Source organism: Pocillopora verrucosa, chromosome 2 (assembly GCF_036669915.1).
Source record: "Pocillopora verrucosa isolate sample1 chromosome 2, ASM3666991v2, whole genome shotgun sequence".
Lineage (NCBI taxonomy): Eukaryota > Metazoa > Cnidaria > Anthozoa > Scleractinia > Pocilloporidae > Pocillopora > Pocillopora verrucosa.
This window is the reverse complement of record NC_089313.1, coordinates 2683960-2710998: the sequence shown is the minus strand read 5'-3', so window position 1 is coordinate 2710998 and position 27039 is coordinate 2683960. Positions and strand designations below refer to the sequence as shown.

At 37.0% G+C, this 27039-nt stretch overlaps 4 protein-coding genes across 7 annotated transcripts; 2 read left to right on the top strand and 2 right to left on the bottom strand.

Annotated features, from left to right (window-relative positions):
- Positions 1-206: 206 nt before the first annotated feature.
- Positions 207-2336, top strand: LOC136278989 (Golgi-associated plant pathogenesis-related protein 1-like). Its single transcript, XM_066162321.1, has 5 exons — positions 207-212; positions 460-739; positions 1248-1467; positions 1587-1659; positions 2181-2336. The coding sequence occupies exons 1-5, from the start codon at positions 207-209 to the stop codon at positions 2334-2336; spliced, it is 735 nt and encodes a 244-aa protein (XP_066018418.1).
- LOC131770973 (uncharacterized) lies at positions 2238-12514 on the bottom strand. 3 transcript variants are annotated; one of them, XM_059086722.2, is made up of 8 exons: positions 12357-12514; positions 7140-7272; positions 5992-6123; positions 4807-4845; positions 4494-4722; positions 4098-4185; positions 3113-3272; positions 2238-2448 (listed from the first exon to the last, which is right to left on the bottom strand). In XM_059086722.2, exons 2-7 carry the CDS (start codon positions 7270-7272, stop codon positions 3120-3122), a joined length of 774 nt encoding a protein of 257 aa, XP_058942705.2. In that variant the 5' UTR covers positions 12357-12514; the 3' UTR covers positions 2238-2448; positions 3113-3119. The 3 variants fall into 3 exon arrangements, with proteins under 3 accessions (XP_058942705.2, XP_058942706.2, XP_058942707.2); XM_059086723.2 differs by lacking the exon at positions 12357-12514 and adding an exon at positions 10797-10941; XM_059086724.2 differs by lacking the exon at positions 12357-12514 and adding an exon at positions 7374-7432.
- Positions 12515-13689: 1175 nt separating this feature from the next.
- LOC131770974 (ectin) lies at positions 13690-23463 on the bottom strand. The gene is made up of 7 exons (XM_059086725.2): positions 23417-23463; positions 19804-19978; positions 16285-16430; positions 15562-15790; positions 15054-15123; positions 14150-14298; positions 13690-13880 (listed from the first exon to the last, which is right to left on the bottom strand). Exons 3-6 carry the CDS (start codon positions 16409-16411, stop codon positions 14155-14157), a joined length of 570 nt encoding a protein of 189 aa, XP_058942708.1. The 5' UTR covers positions 16412-16430; positions 19804-19978; positions 23417-23463; the 3' UTR covers positions 13690-13880; positions 14150-14154.
- LOC131771021 (uncharacterized) lies at positions 22532-26705 on the top strand. Of its 2 annotated transcripts, none has more exons than XM_059086776.2 (6): positions 22532-22631; positions 23576-23653; positions 24826-24941; positions 25422-25601; positions 25677-25823; positions 25994-26705. In XM_059086776.2, exons 3-6 carry the CDS (start codon positions 24828-24830, stop codon positions 26150-26152), a joined length of 600 nt encoding a protein of 199 aa, XP_058942759.1. In that variant the 5' UTR covers positions 22532-22631; positions 23576-23653; positions 24826-24827; the 3' UTR covers positions 26153-26705. The 2 variants fall into 2 exon arrangements, with proteins under 2 accessions (XP_058942759.1, XP_066018534.1); XM_066162437.1 differs by having other exon boundaries at positions 23571-23653.
- Positions 26706-27039: the final 334 nt, after the last annotated feature.

The window sequence follows — 27039 nt, the reverse complement described above, 5'->3', positions numbered from 1 at the left end:
CAAAAAAAATCACGAAGCCTAGAAAGGCACACGTCAATGGTATTTGAACGTGCCGACTAAATACTACTTAGCCGCTATTATAAGCCTCATTAACAAATCCAGGCAGCTTTTAGAGGGTTCTTCGTCCCGTAAAGGAATCTTCTCACAATTAACGCAAACGAAATAAAAGGAACAAGTTTCTAAAGAAACTGTGGTGCTACGTCCATATGGGGGTATGACAAGATAGTTTCATTTCATCAACTGGGTTCATAATGTAAATTGGCCACCGTAAAGAATTTCTGGAGCTGACGTTTCGAGCGTTAGCCCTTCGCCATTTGCTGTGACGAAAGACAAATGCTCCAAATGTTAGCTTTATGGTGGCCAATTTACATTAGCAACTCAGTTGATTAAACCAAATTAAGAAATAGATACACTGGATCGAAGATATGATAGTTTTGAACACCCTTGAAATGTTTTTAGGTTGTATGGAAGGCTTCCACAGCTGTAGGAGTCGCTCAAGCTTTTAGAGGCTCTGGCTTTTCGAAAGAGATCTTTATCGTAGCTCGTTATAGTCCTTCGGGAAACGTTTTGAGAAGATTTAGAAAAAATGTGGGGGAGAAAAGAAATCAACCAAACACCACTCCTAGTTGGAACCGTTCATCCGCCGGCGGCCCCAAAATTACACCTGAAACCTTAGTCACCAAGAAAGTGGTGACAACAATTCAACCTTCAGTGCCCGTCACATCTCTTACAGCAGAAGGTAAGAAAACGATTGAGCTACGCAAATTCAGACTGAATCCCCTTCTCCTTCCATCATAGCACCTGGACGACGTTTGAACGATCAACTTGCATAATTAAGGTCATTCTGATTTCGTAGGAAAGTAGTCTTATTACTTAACTCTTAGACCCTTAAAGAGTGACCAGCATCTAATTTCTCTGTAGAATATCATCCCTAAATTAAACAAAAACGTCACAAGAATAAAGGAAATGATCTAAAGAAGCTCTTGCTTGTTCAAAAAGATTTTCCTTCTCATAAGCTAAAGAAATGTATAGAGAACGGTATGGAAACTACGCATATTGATGTTCGATTGCAAAAGGTTGGGGACATTATATTCAGTTATAATTTAAATGCTACTCCCTTCGTTAAAAGGCAGCCTAAGCTACAATGAGATATTTCAAAAATGCTTTCCGGTAGTGCATTTTCATATCGCCTTGTGTTTTTTTTTCAGCCCTATAACTGATCTTTTATCATCTTTTTTATTTCACAGTAAAAGCTTGCTTAAAAGCACACAACGAAAGGCGCGCGCTTCATGGTGCAAGTCCGTTGGTCTGGGATAACACATTGGTAGAGCATGCGCAGGTCTGGGCTGATCACCTGGCTGAGACTGGTAAAATTCGTCATGACCCAAACCGAGACGGCGAAGGAGAAAACATAGCCTGGTTTAAAGGTCACAAAACTGCAGACTGTGAAGATGCTTTAGTAGGATGGTTAGTGGCACTTAAGTTTTGTAAACAGTTTATTTCTCAAAAAAGTTTTCTGCCAGCTTGCATAGTAAGAGAATGAATGAGACTTGCATCAATTTTCTTGTTCTTTTTCTCCTCTTGAGGTACGATCGTGAGGAGCCAATGTACGATTATGCGAAACCTGGATTTTCTCCCGAAACAGGTCATTTTTCTCAGGTAAATTAGAAAGGCCTATATTAGTCACTCAATAAACGGAGTTCACACAAATCGTTGTATGCGTAGGTTATAGAAGTTAATTTCCTTATCAAGGTGGAGTGACCGTCAAAAAATTGGCACACATAGGAGACCATTTATTTGAAAGGAATACTTCGAGCGATCGAAATCCAGAGACGTTTTCCGATGATGGCCATGCTTGATGGTGAAGAATAGAATATTACAGATCTAGTCCTTTGAGAACAGAATATAGCGCTAAAATTCAAGGGATACATCTTCGTGATGTCTCTAAGACAGACGCTATCTTTTGCGTTTTTCAGGAGAGCGGAGATAAGTGAGGGGCGGGTGCGAAGGGCGAGGCACGCGCGAGGAAGGGGTACTCCGCCTCTCGCACGAAACTTGCCCTTCGCAGTTGGCGTCCCTCGCCTTTAAAACGCAATAAATGACCCTTTTCCCTTTCGAATAATGATGTCTACAACACAACACTAAATGTTACTCAAACACTGTATGTATTATTTTTTCAGGTTGTGTGGAAGGCGACTACAGCGGTGGGAGTGGCACAAGCTTCAAGAGGCTCAGGCTTCTCAAAAGAAATTTTTATTGTTGCTCGTTACAGTCCTACGGGAAACGTTCTGAGAAGATTTCAGAAGAACGTTGGAGTCAAGCGATCTAAAAGTTAAAGCATAGAATAGCATAATACACTTGTTCTGTTGGGCCTTTGCATCAATCATGTCAAATGCCTTCGCGTTCACCATTGAGTAGCTTCTGAGTAACATTGAACACATCAACACTCTGCAAGAAACCAGAGGTAAAGAAATTTAAATATAATGAGCGTTGATTTTTAAAACATCCTTTTTTAACTGAGCAACTAGAGATACTCGTCAATGCCAAAAGCAATTTGTTCCTGCTTTGCGTTTTCTTCTTGTACAGAGTTTGCGGCTAGTTTATCTATCGATCGATCTAGCTGTGTAGCTGTTTTGAATTCAATCTGGAAAATTAAATTTTTTTATTGATGAAAGGCCCCTAGTGCATTACACGCTGCAGTTTTCACTAGACTGCATAACAGGTGTTTCTAAAGGGGAGAGAAAAAAAAAAGTGAAAGAAGGGTCATGGAGTGTCCACCTGCTACCTCCACTAACAGAAGGAAACTAAAATTCCATAACATGCTAAAACCTGTCTCTTCCAACCACTCCTCCCTTTTCTTCTCGCACATTTTTCAGTCACCCGGTGTAAATTTCAACTGAAAAGTGTCTTGTCCAGAGGAACAACTCAGTAACAATACCAGGCCCTAATGAAACTGCCGAGCGACTTGATCAGGGTCCCACGTGTTAACTGTCAGGACACCACATTCCAAAAGCAAGTGTCATGCTTTACTTGACACCCCGAATCAGGTGCACTATCACAGCCGAGAGCTCAAAACTCTTAGGAGGACCTCTTTAAAGTAACTTTCTCTTACCCTCTCGCTACAAAACAGTGATATCCCCCACTTCTTGCTTGAACCTTCCCCAATAGTTTCCTGGGGGCGTGTAACGAGCCACAACGTAGGTCTTAGTCCAAAATCCGCGCTTTATAGTGGCAATGCCGACACCCAGTTGCCTAGTAGACTTCCATACCACCTGTTGGGAACAAACCGTGCTTTTCTTGTTAACCCTTAAGAACTCTAAGAGTGACCAGGATCTAACTTCTCCTTACAGTGATACTGCTGAATCATCCATCAAGATCATGAGAATAAAGGAAATGATCACCAACCTAAGCAGCTTTGATTGTTAAACAAATTCTCCTCATCAGTACCAAAGGAAAAGTGTAGAGATGAGTATGGAGAATATGCATACTGATGTTAGAATGTAAAGGATTAATGTAAGAGTCCAAAATACTCTCGTGGTTTACGCTCCTTATCAAGGCTTAGTCAGGGATACTTTCGCATGTATCTACGGTTCACGGCCCAAAGTTTTTTTGCACATGTGTAGGAATATCCCAAACGAAAGCGGTTTGGGGTTTAGAAAGTACAAAAAATAGCGGTCTGCGAACTGTTGCCCCTGGTGGCAGACTTTGACATTCTGAGCCCCCTTACTATATTCTCTATTCTCTAGATATGATTTATGTTCATAATAATCCTCTCTTTTTTCATCTCTTAGTCCTTTAACCCCTAAGAGTGACAAGCATCTAATTTCTCCTTACAATATCATCCCTGAATCAAACATTAAGGTCATGAGAATAAAGGAAATGATCACCTACTAAAGAAGCTCTTGATTGTTAAACAAATTCTCCTTATCAGCTCATTAGGAGATGTATAGAGAACAGAATGGAGAATATGTATACCGATGTTGGGGTGTAAAGGGTTGACTGGTAACAAAAAATTAAAGCACCCAACTGATACTCTTAACAAGTAGGTTACGTCGTTGCTATGGCAACCTTTTAAGTCAGGTAAAAATGATCCACACCTGTGTAAAATGTCCAATTTGAACACCAGGTACGTCAAAAATAGATTTCGGGGGATTTGAGAAAGGATAATCAGAAACTTCTCCATACCTAGGAAATAAAAATACAGGAATGAAAACATTAATGCAGAGATCAAAAATTGACAGAAAATTATCTTTCAAGACAAAAAGACGGTCTTGCAAAGTAAGTCAACCCAGGCATGTATACATATTACAGATAGTGCGCATGTGCCAATTTAAAACAATACATCACCGTATTACCATACTGCTTGCGTGAACCAGCGTATCTAAATTTGCAGAATTTGTATAATGTGTCATGCGCAAGTTCTACATTCTGTTTTAGTAATAAGTAAAAACATTTCCGCAATTCCCCATACAAATTTGAATGAAATAGGTTACCAGGCATCAAGAGCGTCTTTGCATGTTGCTGTCTTTTCGCTACTACCCATTGAGTAGTAAAGGTTTTCTCCCTCTCCTCTCACACGCGAGTGCTCGAATTTATTCCGCTTTGCAAGGTCCAGGGCCCAAGCTTGAGCACTCCGGGCCAGTGTCCTGTTCCATGTCAGCGGTCTAGCCCCGTGCAGAGCACGCGCCAAGTTATGGGCTTCCAGACACTCTTTGAGGTTCACTGTCGATGAAGATGGTAGGATCGAATAGGTTTTTAACCTAAGAGTAAACTGAAATGATCATTGAAAAAAATATTTGATACTACCTCTCACAGGTCGGGGCCTTGGAGGTGGGGTAGGACGAGCTGAAATGAGAAAAAAAATGATAAAGATTGTGTAAACTTTATTGAGTGATCGACAGTTCTATTGCGTGATAGTTGATGAGGGTGGAGCCTGAATCAACTGTCACGCATGTAAATCGAGACAGAACAGAACAATCAAATCATTTCAGTTTAAATCTCCACCAATTGTACGAACCTTATGAACAAGACAAGCTTATATTTTTAGTTTATTTTATTTTAAAACACAGAAATGTTCTTATTTACTTCTACTGTTATTTTTCCTACTACAACCACTGCTTGTCTTCCATATTTTTTCTTCCTCTTCTCCAATTTTTGTGTTGGTTTGTGAAACACGTATTCACTAACTTACCAAAGCGATCATTATTCAGGTCTTAAATCACTCTAAACTTGGATGAACAGCTCCCTTTAGCATAAATTCTTGAGCTTAAGATACAGTAATAACCCGCATATAAGAACCTGGGTTTTAAGAACCTGTTAGGCTAAAATTCTCATTTTAAGCCCCCTCTACATAAGAACCTATTTAGCCTAAAATTTTAAGTTAGGTTCTTATCAGTGGGGTTGCTGTAAAAGTGTCTTGGCAGAAACTGCTGAATTAAGATCATTATCTATTTAAAAGTAACATGAAATGACTTTTTTCTTTTGAGCTAAGTACCATCTGTCTATTGTGTTTGTCATTCATAGTATTTGCAATATATATACAATATATTCCGATGAAATACATATGCAAATTTAAGAACCTATTTAGGCTAAATTTCCTTTAAGTACCATTTATATAAGAACCTATTTAGGCTAAATTGAAAAATTCAGGTTCTTATACGCGGGTTATTACTGTAGCCTAGAAGAAGACCTTTTAACCTCTAAGAGTGACTAGCATCTAATTTCTCCTCAGAGCATCACTCCTGATTCAAACATTAAGGTCATGAGAATAAAAAGAACGATCAGCAACAAAAGCAGCTATTGATTGTTCAAACAATTCTCCTTGTCAGCACCTTAGGAAATGTACAGAGAACAGTATGGAGAATATGCATACTAGGATATTTTTTCTCTCTTTCGATAGGTCGACTTGTTTGATTGATTGCTACGACACACATTTTAAATGGGCTTTATCTAATAAAACATTAGCTCTGTTAAAATGATCCCCTTACAAACCTTGACAAATGCCGCAAGAGGCAGGACAGTTGGTCGACACAAAATCATAGTAGAGGTGCCCTTGATTACAGTATCCTTGCTTTTCCCAATGGTTACATCCGGCGTTTTTATCTCCTCCTCCCATGGGGCATACTAAAAGATGAAAAGAAAGTCGTTGAAAACATTCAAATCCACATAAGATTCACTGGAGAAGATATCGCACAAGAAACCGTTGAAAAAAATTATTGCTCCTATATCTCTGTTTCAAAAGTTGCCAGATAACTAAGGAAATGATTAAAACCAAATATTATCAGCATTGACTGCACCTTGCTTGAATAAATTACTACAGGTCCTTAAAATAAATTCGATAGAATTGTTAATTGGCGTAACAGAGTTAATCTAACATCTTTGGGGGAACGAGTTATGACGATCACTCGCCTTTGAGATGTTACTATGGTGACTTAAAATTTAGCCTATGTGCAAGTTCAAATATAAAGTGGCTAAACATAATTTTTTTAAAATTCCCGATAATTGTATCGCGATCAGCTAATCGTAATTCTGTAATAAGACATGCACATCACCATGTTAGTCTTAAGCGACCAATTACGGAATCAAGGGTATTGTTGACTGCCAAAGAGGTTTCTGTGCGAGACTATGTAATGGAGATTATCAATATAGTCCCACAATGTTAGGAGATTTGATTGTTACAATATTTTTGTCATAAGATATGATGGATTTGATAAATTAAAGCGCAGGTTCTGTAAGAGGGGAAATTTGTTAGTTCAATTCAGGTCATGATTTATGCTCGCTAAAATTTCTAAATTTTGCGTAGGTATTCTCTGAACTGGGAAACCACCAAAGAAACCTTTCCGACTTTTTAGATGATTTTTCTGGGCCTTGGGGAAGGTACTTTCTAAACCTTGTGATAAAAACTGTTTAAAATGCGAAAAAAATTATCTCATGAAATTATGAAAAGGCAAAAAAAAAAAAAAAAAAAAAAGATGAAATTGCTTTTTTCTGAGATTTAACGAAATGTATACATGTACCTTAAAACAGATAGCTACCGGGTACACTTGCCTAAGTCACATGATCATGGGTAACTCAAGATCGAAATATTCACCTTTTCAAAGATTAAAACCATTTTGAGACAAGATTGTAACATTACTTACGGCCTTTCTTTGCAATGGCATAGCGGTGAAGCGGGGGTCTGGCAGGTCTACCAAGCTTGCGATGACGACATTCGCTCAAGACCAACATTAACACAAGCAAGAACGCCACCGTTATCATCGTCATCGAAGCCATCTGTGAAAATAAGAAATGGGAGAATGTAAAATTATTTTCAGCTCACTTGTGAAACCTCCTTGTTTTTCAGCTTTAAGCTAGAGTGAGACGCCAGTAATTACCTGCAGTCGGAATTTTATATCATTCGCGGAGATAATTTCTATAATCTGTCTTGATTCCTTTAAAGCCCTTGATTAAGAGTTGGAAATTAAAATAGTCGTGATTAAATTCTTAATCAGATCGTGAATAATTTATAGACTTTGGTCTCTTTCTTGTTCACGTAGACATAGAAATGAACTGTGAAATTCAGAATAATGGTGTGAAAAATTAAGGAATTTTCTTTGTGAGCTTTCAATAGTAAACAAAAAAGCGTAAAAGTATACGTTTTTTATCCACACTTGGAGATATGTTTAACTCCCACGTTTTAAATACATGATATCCGAGCAGAGAGCTGACATGTCATGTTTTATTCAATAAATTACTTTGTGCTAGTAATTTTCGTTTTTGAAATAGATAAAGAACTTGATAGCAAGAGATCTGTCTGTGAGGTCTTCTCGTACGACATAACTTAAATGGAAATAAAAACAAATGGATTAGCAATTTTTGGTTTTTTCCAACCGACACTGATATTTCAATACAAACCAAAATATTCCAAGTCCACCTTTATCAGCGTTCCTTGAATTCACGATACCAGCTTACTTAGTAAAAAGAACTTTGACTCTACACAAGAAAGGATAAAGTGTCTCTTGCTCTGAAGCACAACCACCGCGTTTAGCCCATTTTCTGAGTAACAATGCACTTTTCTCTTCTTTGTTATTATGCAATAATACACGGACACAGAAATTTCTGCCCAGTTTAAAAATTCGTTTATGCTCTTCAAGTCGTTCAATCTCTCAGGGAAAGAGAGCAGATTGGTCGCCATGAATCTATATATTCACAACAAATGTGTAAAATTAATCATATTTCAGCCATGGATGATAAATAGTTACAAATAATTCCTCCCCTCGCTCTCCCCCTGTAAGCTATAATTAATTCAGAGGCATGACACGATAGCGAAAGAAAACTTCAGACTGCGACGCCACACTATACACGATTCAGAATACCTTGCAACTTTTATGTAAGCGATGTAAGTTTCACCAAGGCAAAATAATGAATACTTACGCAGCAAATTTAAGGAAACATGTACCATGAAGTTCGGCTCCAAAGAGAGAATGCTAAATGACTTGTTTGTTTGATTTCGTTCCAATAAAATGCGTTTCTAATGTCAGAATTCATCTCAATTGCTTAAAATTCAGAAATTCGAGTTAAGGTTATTTAATTTTAAAAGTAACACACACACCACTTTTTCCCTGTAACTTTAAAAGCAAAGCAAGATTCGTAATATCTTTTTTAGCATCGTGGGTGGTAAGTATGTTTCAGTCATACATTGGAGCTGTACTAAAGTATTTGTCATTATTTTTTTTAACCTGTGGTCAATCTTTTAGCCAGGCCTACGAATAAGTATGGGCTTTCCCGTTAAGCTCATTTGCTCGCACTGAATTGTATGTGTTTTATCCGGTTTAAAGACGAATTCTCTGTTCGTTCACGCAAAAGCCTGGCAACATGGCGAAGATCACCCATAGTCCTTAGTAAGACACTTCTTGATTTACACATATCTCAAAGAAATACGCATTATATTTGATCAATGGCGCGCAACAGTTAAACACGTGACCTACACTACACTTTTTACTCACTCGCTTCCATTGAATAGTTTGTCAATCACTGCAGGGTACACGCACACAAAATGTTTCTGTTTGGCCACGTAGCCTTAGGAAAGCCATTCCACTAACTTTTTGGTAGGCCCCTCTTGTAATCAATTTGCTCTCCCTAAGTTTTTGGCGGGAATTTCCAAAATGATGAGATGCAAACTTTGAAATGATTGTGCACATTCCGAAACTAGAAAGCTGCACTGGGTCTGTTTTCCAAAACCTCATCGGTAGAAACAGTTGGTCATATTAGGTCGTATAGCTCCTAATTCGACCTTTGCTGTTGGAGCATAGTGTCACTCATGTCATGACCCTCCAGTTTTCCGTTCAGCGATGCGTTTTTGAAAGTCTTAATAAATGTTCCATTATCATAAAATAATCGACCAGTTACATTAGCCAGACCGGAACGAGTGGCAAAAAAATTTGGCAAAGGTAACATGCTTAATGAAGTGAATGCCTAAATAAAAAGGAGAATAAGTTATTTTAGCTTTGTTCTTTTTTTTCTTTTGTTGCTGTTAGTGTTAATTATCTTTACGATTTTACGATTTCCTCTCAGTTTTTCACATATTGCTGTACAATTGGTTTTAATTTCTCTTGTAAAATGTTTAACTTCGAAGCTGCTACAGAGAGTTTAAGTACAAATGATAAGGTGGCAGTGATATTTTTAATAAAGAAATTAACCACAGACAAAAAAGTGCTGCGGTAACTATAAGCATTCTAATTGGATGCTGGAGTTTGAAATATTATGATGACCGACGAATTACTTTAATTAAGTAGATGGCTATCTGCTTTCAAGTTGGTTTAACTTTTGGAGATACGTTCAATAAAATAACCCAATTGATGCCAATATCCTTGATAAGAAACAAATTATAAACAAAATCAAACAAACCCGATTGCCATATTGCGGAAATTTGCACGCTATCTTAATCAAAAAATAAACAAAGAAAAACAAGACTTGATGATCAACAACCTTTACCTTTTTCAATAGGCTCGTTGTTAGCTAGTGCAAACTGGATGATGGATAAGGTTTCAGCAGGTCTCAAAGGGTGAGAGACTTTTACCGCAAACGTTTAAAAATATGATCATTTTACGGCTAACAGTTTATTTATTTCCCTTGCGATTAAAAGAAAAAAATTACAATTAACTTTTTTTACAACAAACGGTTAAAAAAATTTTTAATTTTTACGTGAAGTGATTGATATAAGAAAGTGTTCCCTTGATCTTCTCTTTGGAGTAAACCCTCATGAAACTTCATGCAATAATGTGGATAAATTAAAAAATAACACCACGCCAGAATACATCAAGCCCATAACTCAGATGACTGTAACTCTTTAAAAAGCTCTATGATACAATTTATGCCTCTCATCTTATTTACCCTTATAAAAGGATTTTTTTTTTAATCTTCTTTGTCTGTTTTACTCTTTTGAGAGCAAAGTAAGGAGTCAAATGGTAATAGCACAAAATACGACAGCAGCACATTGTAATAAATTGTAACTTCAAAATAAAATGCAGGTGAAATCACGTAGGTAAATGAAAACTGACGCGCTTACTGGACATGACGAGAGAACAAGAAATAAAGGGAGAAAAACAGTACAGTAGAATTAAAGAAATCGTGGTCGTTTTATTAAGTGCATGTAATTTAGCAAAAAAAATAGAAAAGAAAAGTGACAAGAGCATCACTTTAGGAAAAGGTGAAAACCTGGCTGCATGTTAAGAAATATTTGTTACATAGTAGCGAAGTTATGACCTGTTCACAGAAATTTCACCACAGACTTTTTACCTTCTTAAAAATTTCCCTACCTTTAGACAAAGATGCCTGCTCTAGTGCAAGAATGTTTCCCTGCATGGATTAAAACTAAATGGTCCACTTGAAGCGAGTGGTTGCTTTTATGACAGAAGTACTACTATACTTGCAATTTCACTTAAATAGCTGCTGTGGAGTGACCAGATAAGAGAGGAAACATATTTCAGCTTAATGGGAATTGTGGTTTTGTGGTAAGTTTTGAAAGAAAGAACGAAGATGATATGTCGAATCTTGGGTACAACTTGTGACACATCGTCAACCACATAATTTCATTTTTCTTAATTTTGCCAAGATTCCTTCCAATCGATAAAAAAGAAAAGCATAAACATACATGAATAAATGAGTTTCAGCAGATATTTCATTTCCCATCATATATGTGTTAAAAGAAGACGAAAAGGATGAAAAAAAATATTTAACAGTGTCTTGATGAGCTCGTCGAATTACAGAAGTTGAAACACCGTCAAACCACTTTGTAGCAGCGTAAATCCTTTTTAAACCTTTTTACTGCAGTTCCACATTGATAGAAAGCACACCCTGTTTCTATATATGAAATATAAAAATATTTTTAATTTTCCATTCTTCCAGTCACTCATGTGTCTCCTGTCGCAAGAAAAACAAAATAAACTTACAGCGCCTTCGAGTCTGCTGATATAATCCAGTTTAAAATTTTTTAGGGAAAATAAAAGGAGAAAAAAAAATATTTCAATTTTATCTCACATAAGAACACAGACTCTGGATCTCAATGCAGATTACTGCCCAAACTTTGTAGTTCTGTAATTGCAAAAAGAAATAGGAAATTGTTTCAATTTGTCTCGCATTCCCATGTAAACTTTCGAAACACCCTCAATCAGTGATTATATGAACACAGTCAGACCACAACTGATTATGAAATCAGCTTAAGGTTGTTATTTCAATGACAACCCGAAACAGCCTCAAACACCTGCTTTTCTCCAGAAGCCAAAAATAAAAATGCGTATATTTCTTCAAATGTGAAATAAATATTCATTTTCAGATTCAAATTGAAAAAATTTTGGCGATATTTTCATCTGCAACCATTATGTTGTTCCATAAGCTTGCACTGTAAAACATCCGTTAAAAAAATGGAAAACCCTTACAGACGTAATTTTTAAGGAGGAAAAAAGCAGGAAATGAGCTCCTAAGACTATGATCTAGAATTATCCATCATTCCATTCTCTTTTTTCTCCCGTGCAGCGAGAAAAGTTCTTCTTTCACGATTTTTATTCGTTCAAAAATCTTAATGTATGCGCATTTGTTTCCGTTGTCTGATTACGCTTTACAGAACAGAATGCCAACATTTAAGGAGAAACTTTTTTCCTATTACCAGAAGTAACCTTACAATGACTTAATTATTCTCAAAGAATTTCTCTATAAGACACTTCAAATAAGATTTTAAAAAGCCACACCTTAGACTCAAAGGAACGTTCCATTTTACGTTTTTCGGAAGAAACACTGACCTTGTTACTTTAAGGTCTGAGAGGCTGCTTATTACAATAAATCCTTTCATGAGATCACCATGAGGTCTGTGACATACATACCTTCTCTTTCCAGATCAAAACGCCTTGAAAAAAAGAATATTGATGTAAAGTTGATCGACTTTGGTGAGGAATGTTTTGGTTGTGCTATATACGCAAGCCAATAACCAAATGAAGGTATGAATTAGTGGGCAAGAAAATAAAAACCGCCCTTGGTGTTTACATTTCCAATTCTGCTTCTGATATCTTTAAGTGGTTTGAAAAATTATACCGATGTTCGAAAGTAGGAGTTTGAGCATGCGCCCTAGTTGAGTTCAATGTCGCTGTTGTAAATTTGGCCTTTTTACTTTCGTTTGCAAATATTGCATGACTGGAGCTAAGGAAATGCTCTCCATTCTATTTTCAACATTTTGAAGTAGTGGGTGACGTGCTGCTGAGATAAACCTTTATAGATATGAGTTTTTCTTAATATTCAGGAAAGTTCCTGCCTTGAGTGTAATGAGAATATTATCAAATGTTCCATCAACTCAAAAATAAATTCAGTCTAACAATTATTCCTGAACGGAAGTTTTTCCCCCTAAATTGCCGGTACTTCTATGTTCTCCAATAATTTCTGCTAGCAGGAATGAAAGATCACGAGTAAGGAAGCAACATACTTCCAAAACCTATTATTGTTGACAGAAATGAAATCAGTCCATTACTGATTTTGTGATTATTGCATTACGGCAGAACTGGCAGGAAATACACCAAATGCTTTGTTTTAGAAAGTACAGTCTTGGATTGAAATATGTCCCTAAGAGGTACTTCCGAAGTCAGATTAGCAAATCTCCTTCCCACCTCGAACCCGCGATGAGACTTGAAAAAAAATTCGAGTAATCACCTGAGGATGTGGAGATCATTTGTTTCAGATGTGATAAATGGCTTGAAATCTCTTGCCACTTCAGTTATGTATGCTTGAGCTTTTCTGACTGAAGTGCCTCTGGACTGATAAATTATGTACTAAGAAATAGTCATTACCAAGCTCCAACTTATAATGCTAAAGTTTTCCCATCAATTCTATCTAATAAAAACAAAAGTACTGGCGCACGAAACTAAAAAAATATATATTTTTTGAAATCAATTCTTTTGAGCCAACGTTTAAATGACATCTCCTCAACTTTCGCATACGCAGTGTTTTTCTTTTCTTTTTGTTTTTTTTCTTAGCCTTGTCAAAAAATAAAAATACAGGCGCGTGATTGATGGATTTATTCAGGTGGGGCACGGTTTTTTGTCGTGGGAGGAGATTTTTTGATAAGAAATATCTCCAGAGGAATTATAGGTCCCAAAATCTCAGCCATAAACTTTCCGCCATTTGTAAGCCCTAAAACCTTCACAAATACCATTTTTAATGCTTTATTCTGTATTCTATTTAGAAGAAATGTCACATTTACAAGCTCCTACCAGCGCTCCTGTCACAATGTTGTGAATGATATAATATTGGTCTAACATAACTAAAATTAATGATCTTGTTCCTGAGTGCAATTGTCTTTGTGGTGCATACTACGGGTCCAATAGAATACATCAACAGAATCCAGAGACCGGCGTCATCTAGGAAAGAAGACAGCGTAAGCCATTACATTCTTCATCGATCTCTTGCCATGACCTGATGGACCTTGGGCTAACACTTAATTTGATTGGGGGATAATATAAAGCTTTTTTTTTTCACCTCAATGTGTTTTTCTTCCTTGATAGATTGTTTACCTCTAACATTGTATGTGTATATTCCATCAATTGTATCCGTACAGCCTTGCTAAGAAATAAACTAGTTTCGCAAGACTCAGAATCACCTCCATTTGAATCACCAATTTATTACCTACCTTGATCAGTTTTTCGAAACGTTTTCAGCAAACTGCCCTTGATAGTTTCCTGGTGGATCATATCGAGCGACAATGTAGGTTACATAACCCTGCCCTCGAACTGTTGTCGCTTTAGCCACCCCAAGTTTAGTTGTTGCTTGCCACACAACCTACAGATTTTCAACAAAAAGAAAATAGTTCTTTCCAAACACGAACTATGAACTGTCATCTGAAAGATATACGTTTATCATTTCGTAACTACTTCAACTTCTAAAGATCTTTGTTCTTATAAATTTTTCTGCTAGATTCTTCCAAATATTTTGTAGGTAACCTACCTCCTTTTGTCTTCAACGCTTAAAGGAGCAAAAATGTAATTTCGTAGAAAGGTGGTGTGTTAGAAATATTATAACTGAGCTTTCTACTAAAAGGCAATTGCAATAAGCTGCCCTTCAAAACCAGGCCAAAAGAATCTTCCAGGTGAATGTGAGTTTTTTTTCTTTGAAGCGAATGAAAGAAAACTTATTTTTATGTCAAAAGCTTTTCACTTATCCTCACTTTCAAACAGATGATTGCTTTATGAGCATGAAGTTGTTAAGCAGCGTTTAAATGACGCAACAACGGTCACGTGGATTCACTAAAGCAACCTCGTTAACAGGTCCTCTCTCTCCCGTACCTTCTCGAGGGAGGAAAATAGAGGACCCTGGGAACGAGGCTGATACCAAAGCGGGGAACGCTCTCTAATGGACAGATTTCTCAACAAGATTTTCTTTCTGTGAGTGTTAAGACTCCTTTTGATGTATTTATTACTGCCAGGTATTCATGCTTGACTGGAAACACTCAACAACTATTACAGAAATATACACCGCAGATGAAATAGCTTGAACACTACCCCGTTCCAATCGCCGCTCGACAAAAGTGTGCTTACCTGCGTAAAATGACCAGTTTTAGAGGAAAACCGAGGATTATTGAAATCATAATCCTTTATTTCAGCGTACCTACAAAAAGAAAAAATGCTGATTTACAGCGCCCTTGATATCGACATGGATAAAGGAAGCAAGTTTCTAACGAAACTGTGGTGCCGCATCGGTAGCAAGTATTACAAGATAATCTTGTTTATCGACTGATTTGATAATGTGAATCGAGAAATTGTAGATTGTGGACCCACAAACCAAATTTCCCAACGCGTTCTAACGAATAGCTAACGCTCAATACTTCAGCTTTGGAATCTCTTTACGGAGGCCAATTTACGTTATCATTATTGAAGCGGCCTTATTAAGTCGTGGAATATGAAAATTTCGTTGTTGTCCATCAAATTCAGTCAGAATAAATTGAGATTACACCCAGGTACCACAACATTCCCAGTCATTGAGAGTTTATCGAGGACCTTATCATTTGACATGTCTATTCGGATGGTTGTCCTGTGCTGCTCTTACCAGGCGTCAACCGCGTCTTGGCATGAAGTTTCTTGAGGCACTGAGCTGTATGACATGTACAGGTTTTCTCCCGCGTTAGCATTCGGATCGTGCTGCAGAGATCCAATACTAGCCAGGTGATTTGCCCAGTGTTGAGCTTTGCGAGCCAGATCGTCATCCCACGTTAGCGGCGATGCGCTATGTAGAGCGCGCTTGGTATTATGGGCATCCAGACATGCGCTTGAATCCACTTCAAATCACGTATGCAAAAATATATTAAAAAATTATTGAATTAAAGGGAAAAAAAACTGAATTAAAGGAAAAAAATCTACCAAAGTGAAGCCCAAAATTAAAGAGTCCAATCAAGATAAAATGCCCTCAAACCCTTTTACTAGGTTCAAATGAAAAAAAAGGTATTTAATCATTTTCATGGTAAAACCCTATGTGTTTCGAAACGACAACATAAACAAACAAAATATCAAAGAAATTTGGTCTGTCTGAACCAAAATGGCGCAGAAAGTGAAAGTTTCAATTTGAATATATAGGTCTACTGCTCAATAGAGTCTCCTCTTCCGATGATTCCTCTCCAGCAGTTGTGGTGAGGGGGGGAGGGGGATTGTCAGAATCAGCTCTGTTTTTTTCTTGATGTTGCGAGATCCAATCAAATCCTTCTTAAGAGTGGCAGAGAATGAGTCATAGGGATCGTACGTCAGTAGTTTATAAAAATATTTTATTAAACTCTACCTGAGCCGCGCTTCTTTATTTGCAGTTTATGCGCGCCTGGAAAACGATTCAATGGAAAGCCAACTCGTCCTGGGGCGGCATCGCAGAGGTAAAAGACGAGGGACAAGACAAGAACTGAACTTAACATCTTCTCTGAGGACTGAGGACTGAAAAATGAAAAAAAAGGAAACAGTAATCTGTAATCTGTTATCAAATTTATTCTTAGGAAGTATAAATTACTATGCACTTAGACTTCAGCTCGTTATTTGTCGTTTTAAATGTTTTAAAAGCTCAAGTAATTTTCCGTTACCTGTTAGAGTTAATTTCACGTCAATTTCTTCCTGTTTGTTTGGCTCTTGATGTTTATCTTAAACGTGTTGTTTCACTTTTGGCAGGAGCCCTATTTTGAGCGCGCAATGATTTATTTTACCTTAAAGATGTTTAATCTTATTTCCTTGATACTTTGAGATTTGAAAAAAGTAAGCCATATTTCAAAACATATTTGAGGGTCTATATCTTAAAGCGTTTTATTTTTCATCAATGTATTGATGTACTCAGTCATGGTTCCCAATGATGTAATACTAAGGACAAAAGATGCTCTCTTTCCTTCAAAGCAAACTTGAAGTTTGAAACGGTAGGTTTTGAACATGGAATGATATGTATGAAAAGCTCACCTCTGTGTCACTTTTTAAGTGTGGTTTTCCTATAATTTTTCCTACTGAGGAAACCTGTTCAACAACACTTTGAAAAAATTTTCTCTTTATAAGCTCTACAACCGTCTTCTCTAATGACTTTTGTGGAACGAATTGACTTAGAGAGGATCCCAGCTAATGGCTAGCCACTCCAGTTGTATATGACACAGTATATGCCAATCAAAATTTGCTTTTACAGCATATTCATATCTCCATATTTGCCAGTGGAAAGTTTTTACTCTCGCCCTCTTGGAAGCTTTGTGAAGCCGCAACGAGGCATAACCGTTCAAATGACTCTGTGGTGTCCGTAAATCAAGGGAAAAAAAGGCTTCAAGTCAATTGTAAATTAATTGTTCAAACCGCGCATTTCATATTTGAAAAGAACTATCATTGCATCGTGGCGAAATGCCCTAATTCACTTGGGCTAAATAAAACACTTTATTTGACACTTAAACAAAGGGACTAAACCATATATGGAAATTTAGCTTGAAGACATCAAATTCCGGAGTACATATTTTCTTGAATATTTCCAATATGCCCTGACTATTGTTTTATTTGATATACAACATACTTATCGATCTGATCAGTGTCAAGGAAATATCAGATTGTTTCTGTTCTCAGGACAGTTTGTTTGCAAAAAGCTCAATGGCCTCAAACTTGGTCAACAAAGCACGCAAAGAGCATTGTTAATTTTGGCGAGAAATATGTGCGAAGGCGCGACAGATTCAACGAACTACAATGCGATTGTTACAGACCTGTTGAGAACAGTGTCTCATAATTTGTGGCTATGCATAGCCCCTAATTGATGTAAGTAAAAAGTATTTAGGGTGATGGATTCAAACTGTGACTTGAAAATAAACTGCAATTAATTTGGAAGAAAAAAATCTGAAATATGATAATGGAGTCATTTGGTTGACGAATGTGATTGCATTCCTCTTTCACATAAGTTGCGTGCCAGTGGAATGGACCCTCAAGGAATTAAAATCTTTAACCGCTACAAGAATTTTGATTAATAGTTCATCAGGTTTTCTTATCTTTTAAAAACTTTGTAAGTGAAGAAAATCGAGCAAAAACAAATTTGCAACCGTCCCTCACTGAATATTTTTGAATACTCAATTTTCAGGGGTTATTCTTTGCTACTCCCTTCTAAAAACCAATTTTTCTTTTTTGTCAAAACCTGCAAGAAAATTACGTAAAGTAAAACTCTTTGAAAACATTTGAATGTTGAAGTCTATTTTAAGAAATCTTTGACCAAAGGAAATCGATGAAAGCTGGTTAATGAGCTATTTTGTTATATTCAGCCATTCAAATGTAAATGTCTAAATTTTAATTCAAACCGCGATCTTTAAATAACACATAGTCGAAACCCCCACATGAGGTTGGATTAAGAAATCCTCTTTCGTGCACTTAACCCTTTTCACCTGATGTATCAGGCCTTGGTGAACAAGTCAGATACACCGGTTAGCGAGCCAAAAAACTTAATTCACAGACTCTTTTTACTCCTACTCCCAGTTTTTCATACTAGCGGAGCACGGTAAGTTGTTGAAACAACTTAGCAAAACACGAAAAAAAAATTGTGTGTTGATTAAAAACTTCATGAGCGTGACTCTATTATTTGTTTAACAAAAGCTGTTGAGAACGAAATTTGATAAGCTTTTGACTTGAATTTGTGAAACAGAATTATGTGAATAGATAAGCTTTGTCGTGCTCTGAAAATTTATCCTTTCTTTTCTGTTTTATTTTGAACATGTAGAAATAAAGATCCTGCTCTGCCTAAAGCAGGAATCTTCGATGCAACTATAGTCTTTTGTATTTTACTGATATTAGACCAACTAATAAAGCTAAACCGTTTTAATTGCTTCGTTACCCAGTCAATTAGAAACTGTTTGAAGTCCTTACATCATGACTTAGTATGCATATTCTCCATACTGCTCTCGTATGGTCTTCTAGACGTTTTTTAAGGTGCTGACAATGAGACTTTGTTTAATAGTCAAGAGCTTCTTTAGTTGGTGATCATTTCCTTTACTCTCGTGAGTTTATGATTCAGGGATGGTATTGTGAGGATGAATTAGATGCAAGTCAGTCTTAAAGGTGAAAGAGGCAAATGCTTCTAATTCCATGCATCTAAAAAGGCGCGAAAGATCACTCAGGTGGAGAAACCTTGATAGGAGAGATTATACGATTGATCGCTCAACAGATACAGCGAAGCAAGATTAGATTTAAATTGAGTGCGAGAGTGATGGAACTTGGCCGTTCAAGTGTCTTTCATCAGAGAGTACGAAAGAATTAACTCGGTCTGACTTGAGGTTATTGCAAGTCCAGCTTGGTTGGCGAAAGCACCGCCTAAGATGTTAGAACGCTTCATTGTGGAATTCATCTGCGTCACTGGGTAAATTGAGGGTAAAGTATCAGCGCGTAAGATTGTTAATGCAATGATTTCTGTAAGCATTTGCAATTATCACTCCAAGGTGGATATCACTGATCCATCGATGTATGAAGTTTTACTTTCTTAACGCTATTGATTGGCAGTGCAGCATGATACTGCTCGAACAGACTCGTCTTACTAAACATGTACCATCAGAATTTTTAGATTTTTTTTCTTTTTTTTTTTTAACCTCATGAATACATTCTCATTGAGTAAACTCCGAGATTTTGTGATATCAAGCGCTCTGTCACTCTTCTTTAATTTGTACAAACACATTGCTGAGAACTGTTCAAGCCACCTCTACGGAGAGAGTTCAAAACTTATACACAAAATAAAACCTTGAAGTTTTGTTCCCCACACCACAAAATCTCGCTCGTTTTAACCTGTGATAACTCACCAGCTTTAAAATAATTGATATCTTACCTTGAAAAAAATGACGTTTCTCGTCTCTCTCACTTCGAAAATGCGACAACCTTACCCACTGATCTTAACCAGCGAATGAATCTAGTAGAAAGTGGATCGCTGTTATAAGGTCCTTGTAAGGCATTTTTGTGGTTTTCGCGAAACAGTAGATGTCATTTGGAACACTAAGGCGAAACTGCTGGAACAAAAAAAGAAGATTTATTGATAGCAAAAAATGTCCCGCCCCCCTAAGATCGCCATGGGAAATCTTTGTGAAAGGGAATGAAGGCAAATCCGCGCTAATCGCTGACAAACATCTTCTCGCTGTGCATTTTCAAAACCAGTGCACGTCCCTCAATCTGAGAGAACTAAATCGTGCTTGTTTGGGCGAGAAAACGACAGATAAAGTAGAAAGCTTTTAGACTACCCCTTTCTTCACTGCATCAATGAAGAACAAGCATCATTATTATTTTCTATCTCTATTATTTTATCATTTTATTCACCATTATAATTATCATAATGAATAAACAAAATAAAGGAATAGATCACAGTAAGGGGGATTATTTTGTTTAATACAGGCGTAAATGAAAACAGGAAAAAAACAGTGCATACTAAAGTCGTATCATTAACGAATCTAACTCTTATTGCATCGTAGCATTCCGTTTCCCTTGCTTGGTCGTCCTTACATGAGTTCTCCAACGATAAAAACACCCCCTTAGAAGCAGCGGATGAGAGCTGCATCGGTAAGAGCTGGTTTCCCATTAGGAAACCTTATGTTTTTTTGCAAAGTTTTTCTAAAACCTAGATTCAAATAAATGGTCATTCTATATTTTCGCTCATTTCTTGTTTATTCGTTTAATTGTTTGTACTCTCATTCCAGTATAATGCTTGATTCTATTGCCTTACTATCGTGCTCAAAATAGTGCCAGCGGAACAGTGGACAACCGTACCTAATTTGCGTTTCTAAGAACGAGATGCATTTAAATTCACACTCTCTATTGATCCAATTCAACTTAAACACTAAAAAAATTACGAAGAAGAAAGATTCCAAGTTTAAAATAATAACCTTATTGTTTCATTAAAGTGGAAAAAGAATCGTCGAAATTTTACTTTCTCCCCGCTTGGAGAACGGTACTTCCAACAGTGTCAGAGAACAAAAGTTCCACCCTTCAAGGGCGTCGTAATAGATATTTCGGGAGCAACAAAAGCGGAAAGCAGGTTATTAGCACGATATAGGGGCGAACTTAAAGGTACAATTTGAATCGTAAGGATCAATTAAAACGACAATTAACATCACGCGCCGCGTATTGGATTATCCTCCTCTCTACAGACTAAAATGATAACACATTTGATGGTAAAAAATCTCGCAATCTGCATCATGGGTGCATCGGGGATGAACCGTGATCGAAAGCAGCTACTGTGTCTGAAATATAATCGTGTTTTAGCTCGAAACAGACGAGTTATTCTTTGCTGACGCCTCAAGTCCAAGATTCGTTTTCTTGTTGTTCTATACTTGTATGACAAATACTGAATTAAAGTTGCTTGTTAGTTACTCACAGATGCATTTTCCTTAGCGTGTTATTAGTGAAAAGGAATATTCCCCGAGTACCAACACTTCAGGGAGGTAACAGTTAATCTTTTGAATAACATTGAACTCGTTAAGAAAATCATCTTTGTTATGTGAAGCGAGAACTCTCGAGGAGGCCAAAACTAGGCAGCCAAACAATATAAAATTTTTTGAGTACATCGAAGCTTTGTTCTAAAAATAGTACCTCATAAAATACAGGCGTGAGAAAAGGGAAGGACACAAGACTTATTTGACGTTATCACGTCCTGTTCCGACGCCGCAAAAGAGGACGCTTATCCCTCAAACTTTCTACTTCTTCTCCAAAGAGTTTCAATAAATCAATTGTTCGTCAGGATTCACGACCTGCAATAAAGCCATGACAGTTCCAGACTTTTAAAGTTAATTTCAAAAGCTAACTTGTTTATAGGATGGAAACATGGCGAAACGAAACCTCGATATCACGAGTCTTTTGCACTCTAGCCTACACCACGCACGCGCACGCTATCACATAACATAAGTTGTGTAAGATTATGATCGCGTAATACTCAAATCTTCGGATAATTAATCTTCAAATTGATTTAAGAAAAGAGTTTGTTTGTTCTGTTTTTTCTTTGTGAAACAGTACTTACCTTACTGACTGGTAGGCAATTTCAGGCAAATTTACTCACCTATTTTATTTACGACTGACTGACATTGTTAAAAAAAAATACATTTTAGATGCATTTGGTAGAAAACATGCATAGTTTCAAATTACAATATAAGTATGAAAGGCAAATCTCACAGGACACTGAAAAATTCAAACACTGCTTTTCAAATTTATTTATTTATTTTTCTGTCTGTTTTTGCTTTTGTACGTTATAGTTGGTTCTATATTCAAGTATTAATTTTGTCGCCAGCTAGTTGTTTGCACAAGTCTCCATTGTTGTTTACAATAAATTCAACGGCACTCTAGATGCTGGCTGTATTCGCTAACCGTAAGCGAATTTACAATCAAAGTGCCGTTGGCTATGACTGCGAAATTACTTTGAAAATTCATAACATAAGACTCCCTGTGTTCGCTTTTCAATTGAAGTCAGACGCTTACGTAAATTACTTTTTCCTTTCATATTTTAACATAAGCCTACGGCCAATTGTCTCTTCTGTTTAAGTCTGTGCAAGTTGGTAAACATGGAAACCGCCAGGTGGAAAGCACCATTTCTGGAAGGCCGGTCTTAGCAGGAGATTTAGTTTGCGATAAAAGTGAAGAATTTTCTTTTTAGTCATCTCCTTGAGGCAAATTGCGGTAAGATATGTCTTCTCTCATTTTTTCTTTGTAAAATAAACCCACTCAAAGGCTATTTCAAATGTTTTATATTTCAATATATGATTTAAGTGCATCGTACCCACGTACGAAATTTGTTGATTCATATCAGTTTTTGAATTTTCTGCTCTGATGCCGGCAGAGAAAACCGACTAATGATTTTTTTGTGTTATCGCTCTTTGAAAATTTCAATGTTTGTGGTTAGTGTTGCCGTAACTTCTTGTTTGCTACGATTGCCGACGTATTTATATTTTTTTAGAAGCAATTTCAGCCGGCAAATCAATTCAAACGGGAATATTCATGATTTTATTCGCTATGGTGCCAGAATTAAAAAAGATATGCATTTATTCTTCTGTGATGAAAATTTCTGATTATGTAATTGCAGCATCAAACAGGCAGGATTTATTTCGAAACAGAAAACCACAAACCAAAAATAATATTGTAAACTTACAAAGAGACTTTTGCTCTAAGAACATTATAATGTTTCATCGGTAGGGGACAACTTAATTTCGATTCTAGACTTTTTATAGAAGTCCTTCTTATGTTCCCGACTACTTAATTGTTTGCTAATGGTCTTCTTCAAGTAAGGCGAGAGTTCGGTGAAGGTTCACCAACACGCAGCGCTATTAGCTTATCAATTCAAAGGTGCACAAATTCACCCTCTCTCCAATGAATTATTTTTGCGATTCTGAAACTGAAGCAATAACCCAAATAGCTTTCAATTCGGATTCAGCCTGTAAAGCCATAAATAATTTAATTAGTCCTACCGTGAATTCATTGCATCGGTACGAAGTGACCACAGCTGCCACAGTCGCGAGACCCTCGCGCGAGAATAGCGCGACACACGAGTCAATATTACGTAATATTACGAGAAGAAACTGAGTTACCCTCTTAATTCACTCTGATTTGACTTACTCAAAGAATAGGCAACCCCCAAGCAAACAGGACAATGAAAGATATTCTACGTTGGACATGACGTTTTTAAAAGAGAAAAAGGATCGAAGGTACGTGTGGTATTTTCCTGAAACACTTTGTATAATCTTTTCATTAATTTTCCACGAAAACGTTCATCTCAGCATTTGACGCCAACAAGACTGATCATTATATATATATATATATGTCGGCTGGGAAGGGGGGAGGGGAGCGGTGGAGGATTTTTGTTATGTCACAATGAAATTTACTTGATCCCCCTACAGCTCTGAAGAATTCTAACAATCCTCCCTCATTGGCATTCAATTTTCCATAGTATCCCCTTCATACTCTGTTAAAGAAGACTAATCCCCCTTCGTCCCCCCTGAAAGGCATGTGATTCTCCCAATTCAAAAAATCCCCCGACCCCCCACCCCCCACCCCACGGGGTAAATAATAAGTGGTCCCTAAGAAACTTCCTTTGCCCATTTTCAACTCCAAGTTTGTCATTAGCTTCACTTTTACAAAACAAGTCAAAATATAACAGAATGTAGCCGCATATGGTAACCAATTAAATTTTACAACATTGGTATATCTTTCGATCAACACGTACCTTGTCGCGCCTCGGGAAAAACTGAACGTTTTTCCGAAGTCTCTGGACCTTCCAGTGATTATTTCTCGATACACAAAATATTCTAAATACACCCACTCACGGCATTTACGATCACAAAAACACTTTAAAGTTTTACTCGTACCCTAAGGTCACAAATTTCTGCTCATCATATATTCAGCAAAATCATTTATCAACACTACTTTTTAGGTACTCTTTTTACCTTACTCCGAAAAAGTGTTAATGGTTGGGAACATGCTCGTATTTTCTTTGAATTCGTCACTTACCACAATCATTTTGATAGACAAACCTAGAGGGATTAGTTTCCGAAATACTTTTAAATTTAACGTATTTTTTTGTAATTAAAAAACCTTAAATTCAAGAGAGTGATTAAAGAAGATCATGCGATGCACTTTAGAGCGTCTTTATTCGTCACTGACCAATAACAGAATTTATATCACGAAGTAATTATTATTTCTGACTCATCATCAAAAATTGAATGGGAAAGTCATTAAGAAAAACGGCCCTAAAAAGAGTTTAAAATATGTGAAATAACACGGAAGTCTCTCCCGTTTATCCTTTAAATATTTCAGGGAAACTCAGTTAGGTTTAATTTTTGAGGAGAATAGTCGATAACTGTCTCATCATTGTCAAAAGGTATGGAAGGGAAATCGCCATCTCTCTCACTGCAAAAGCGCAACTGGATTTTCAGGCAAAGCATCAACAAGGAATTTTTAAGATCATACTCAGGGATTATACATATAGCAGAAATGGTACGTATGAAATTTTTTTCAGCGCATTTACTAAGCGTAGCCTAACTCCAGTTTAAATTTCATTTCCTGTGGAAGAACCTACTGATAAATCCGGGTAAAATTCAGAGCACTGTCCCTAGTATTTTCTTCTTACTCGTAAATAGCTGTTGGCCATTTCTATTTCTAAACTTTTACTTCCCAAATTTGGAAAATTTTGCACACGTTTTCACAACTGGAGGCCATGTTGGATTCAAAGGATGACATAAGTTTGTCATCCTCGTTCCCAGGGTTCTTCTCTTCTTCCCTCCATAAGAAAGAGAAGAATAGGAAAGGACCCCTGGGACGAGGTTGTATCTTTGTTTAACGTCACCAGTGCGTCTTAAATCTGATAAATCATAGGCAAAAGCCCATCACACATTGCATTCAACTTTGCTCTTTGTAAGAACATTATTGTTTTGATTTAAAAATTTCCTATTCATGTTTTGACTATTCCTTTGACAGGTCGGCCTGGCAACTAGCTTTGGCGCATTGCAGCATTACGTCACGTTAGTTTCCATGAAAACAGTTGCTGACACTTTGTTTTTGACGACTTCAGGAGTGGCGTATTTTGTGACACTGATCATCTTCCTCGTAAAAGTCTTCGATTTTCAGAAGAAAAATTTGAAATTCTGGAATGCCTTTGTAAGTAGGGGTTTATTGCCTCCATGCTTTACAAACGTCACCAGAAACTCATACTTCTCTTTTTCTCATAAACAGATTGTCATGTTTACATCAGTAACCGCTGTCCTGTTGTTGGTGTTGTCTAGCTTTCTTGCAAACGAGGCTGTCAAATTGGGCGACTCATTTCATGAAACGCCACTCCAGCCAAAATGTGTCACATGCAGCAAGATTAACATCGCCACGGTACGTTACAATATTGAGCTGTCTTTCTTTTAATCATAACAGCAAATATCTCGCACCAAAAAGCTCTCTTGTGGAACAAATATCATTTTCTACCGCACTAAAAGCCACAAAATGAAAATGAGCTCGAAATTTCTATCAGGTGTGAGCTAATGGCCATTTTCTCTTTTCAGATGTTTGGTTTCATATCGTCGATCCTGTTCATTGTGGATTTTTTTCTTTACGTAAGGCAATACGGTTTTCCTTGTCCGAAACGAAAAGGGCGCCAAGTGACTGTACAACAGGTACAGGTGACGCCGATGACGGAAAATGAAGAAGAGCGGACAATTTGATCGACGAGAACCGTAAGGGACTGGTATGGAAAAAGTTGGCTTTAAACATGTGAAACGTATTGCCTTGGGTAAGGAGTTACTTGATGCAAAGGAAGTCGATGGGAAACACCGCTGGTCATCACTTTCCAATGCCAATGTAGACTAGACCAGCTATAAAAGATGTTTGTGTGAGATGGACTGACATCGACAAGCACTGAAAAAAAAGTATACTTCTGCAAATTAATTGAAAAATATTGTGAGGACAAGACACACGTCTACGCCTCCCAAATTGCGCAAAATGGTCTCTGAAAAATGTACAGTGAATCAATTTCAAAGAACTAACAACTACACCTACAGTATCAGTAATGCTTGGGAGGTGAATTTAAGTTGTTATGTTTCGTAACAATATGCCGGGCTACGTTTATCAACTTCTGCTTTATAATCGTGACCAACTGAATGGAAACTAGACACTGATAAGTGCAGAAATTTTTACACCAAGTTTACTGATCATTCGAAAACGAATCGAAGGGCAACCCTTCAACCATGTACATACAAACTCGAAAATATAACGAGATAGGACCAAGTAGTATTTTAAAAGAAAAATTTCCTATTCTCAAATAATAAAGAAATCTTAAATTATTTACATTGTTAGGTTCATTCTCATTTTCTGTTTCAACTCTTGTCTACATTTGAAAACCTCTTGAAAGCATATTTGATACTAAAGCTATCAGTTTCACGGTCATCTTTGAGATAGGTTTGAATTTTGAGCCTTCTATTTTCCGATGATCTGCTATGACCTCGGATATCCCTCAGATCAGTAAAAGTTTAACTCGTTTTTTAATTCGTTTTTTTACAATTTTCTTCGTGCTTCTTCCCCATCCAGCATCATCCTTCAATAGAAGCAGATA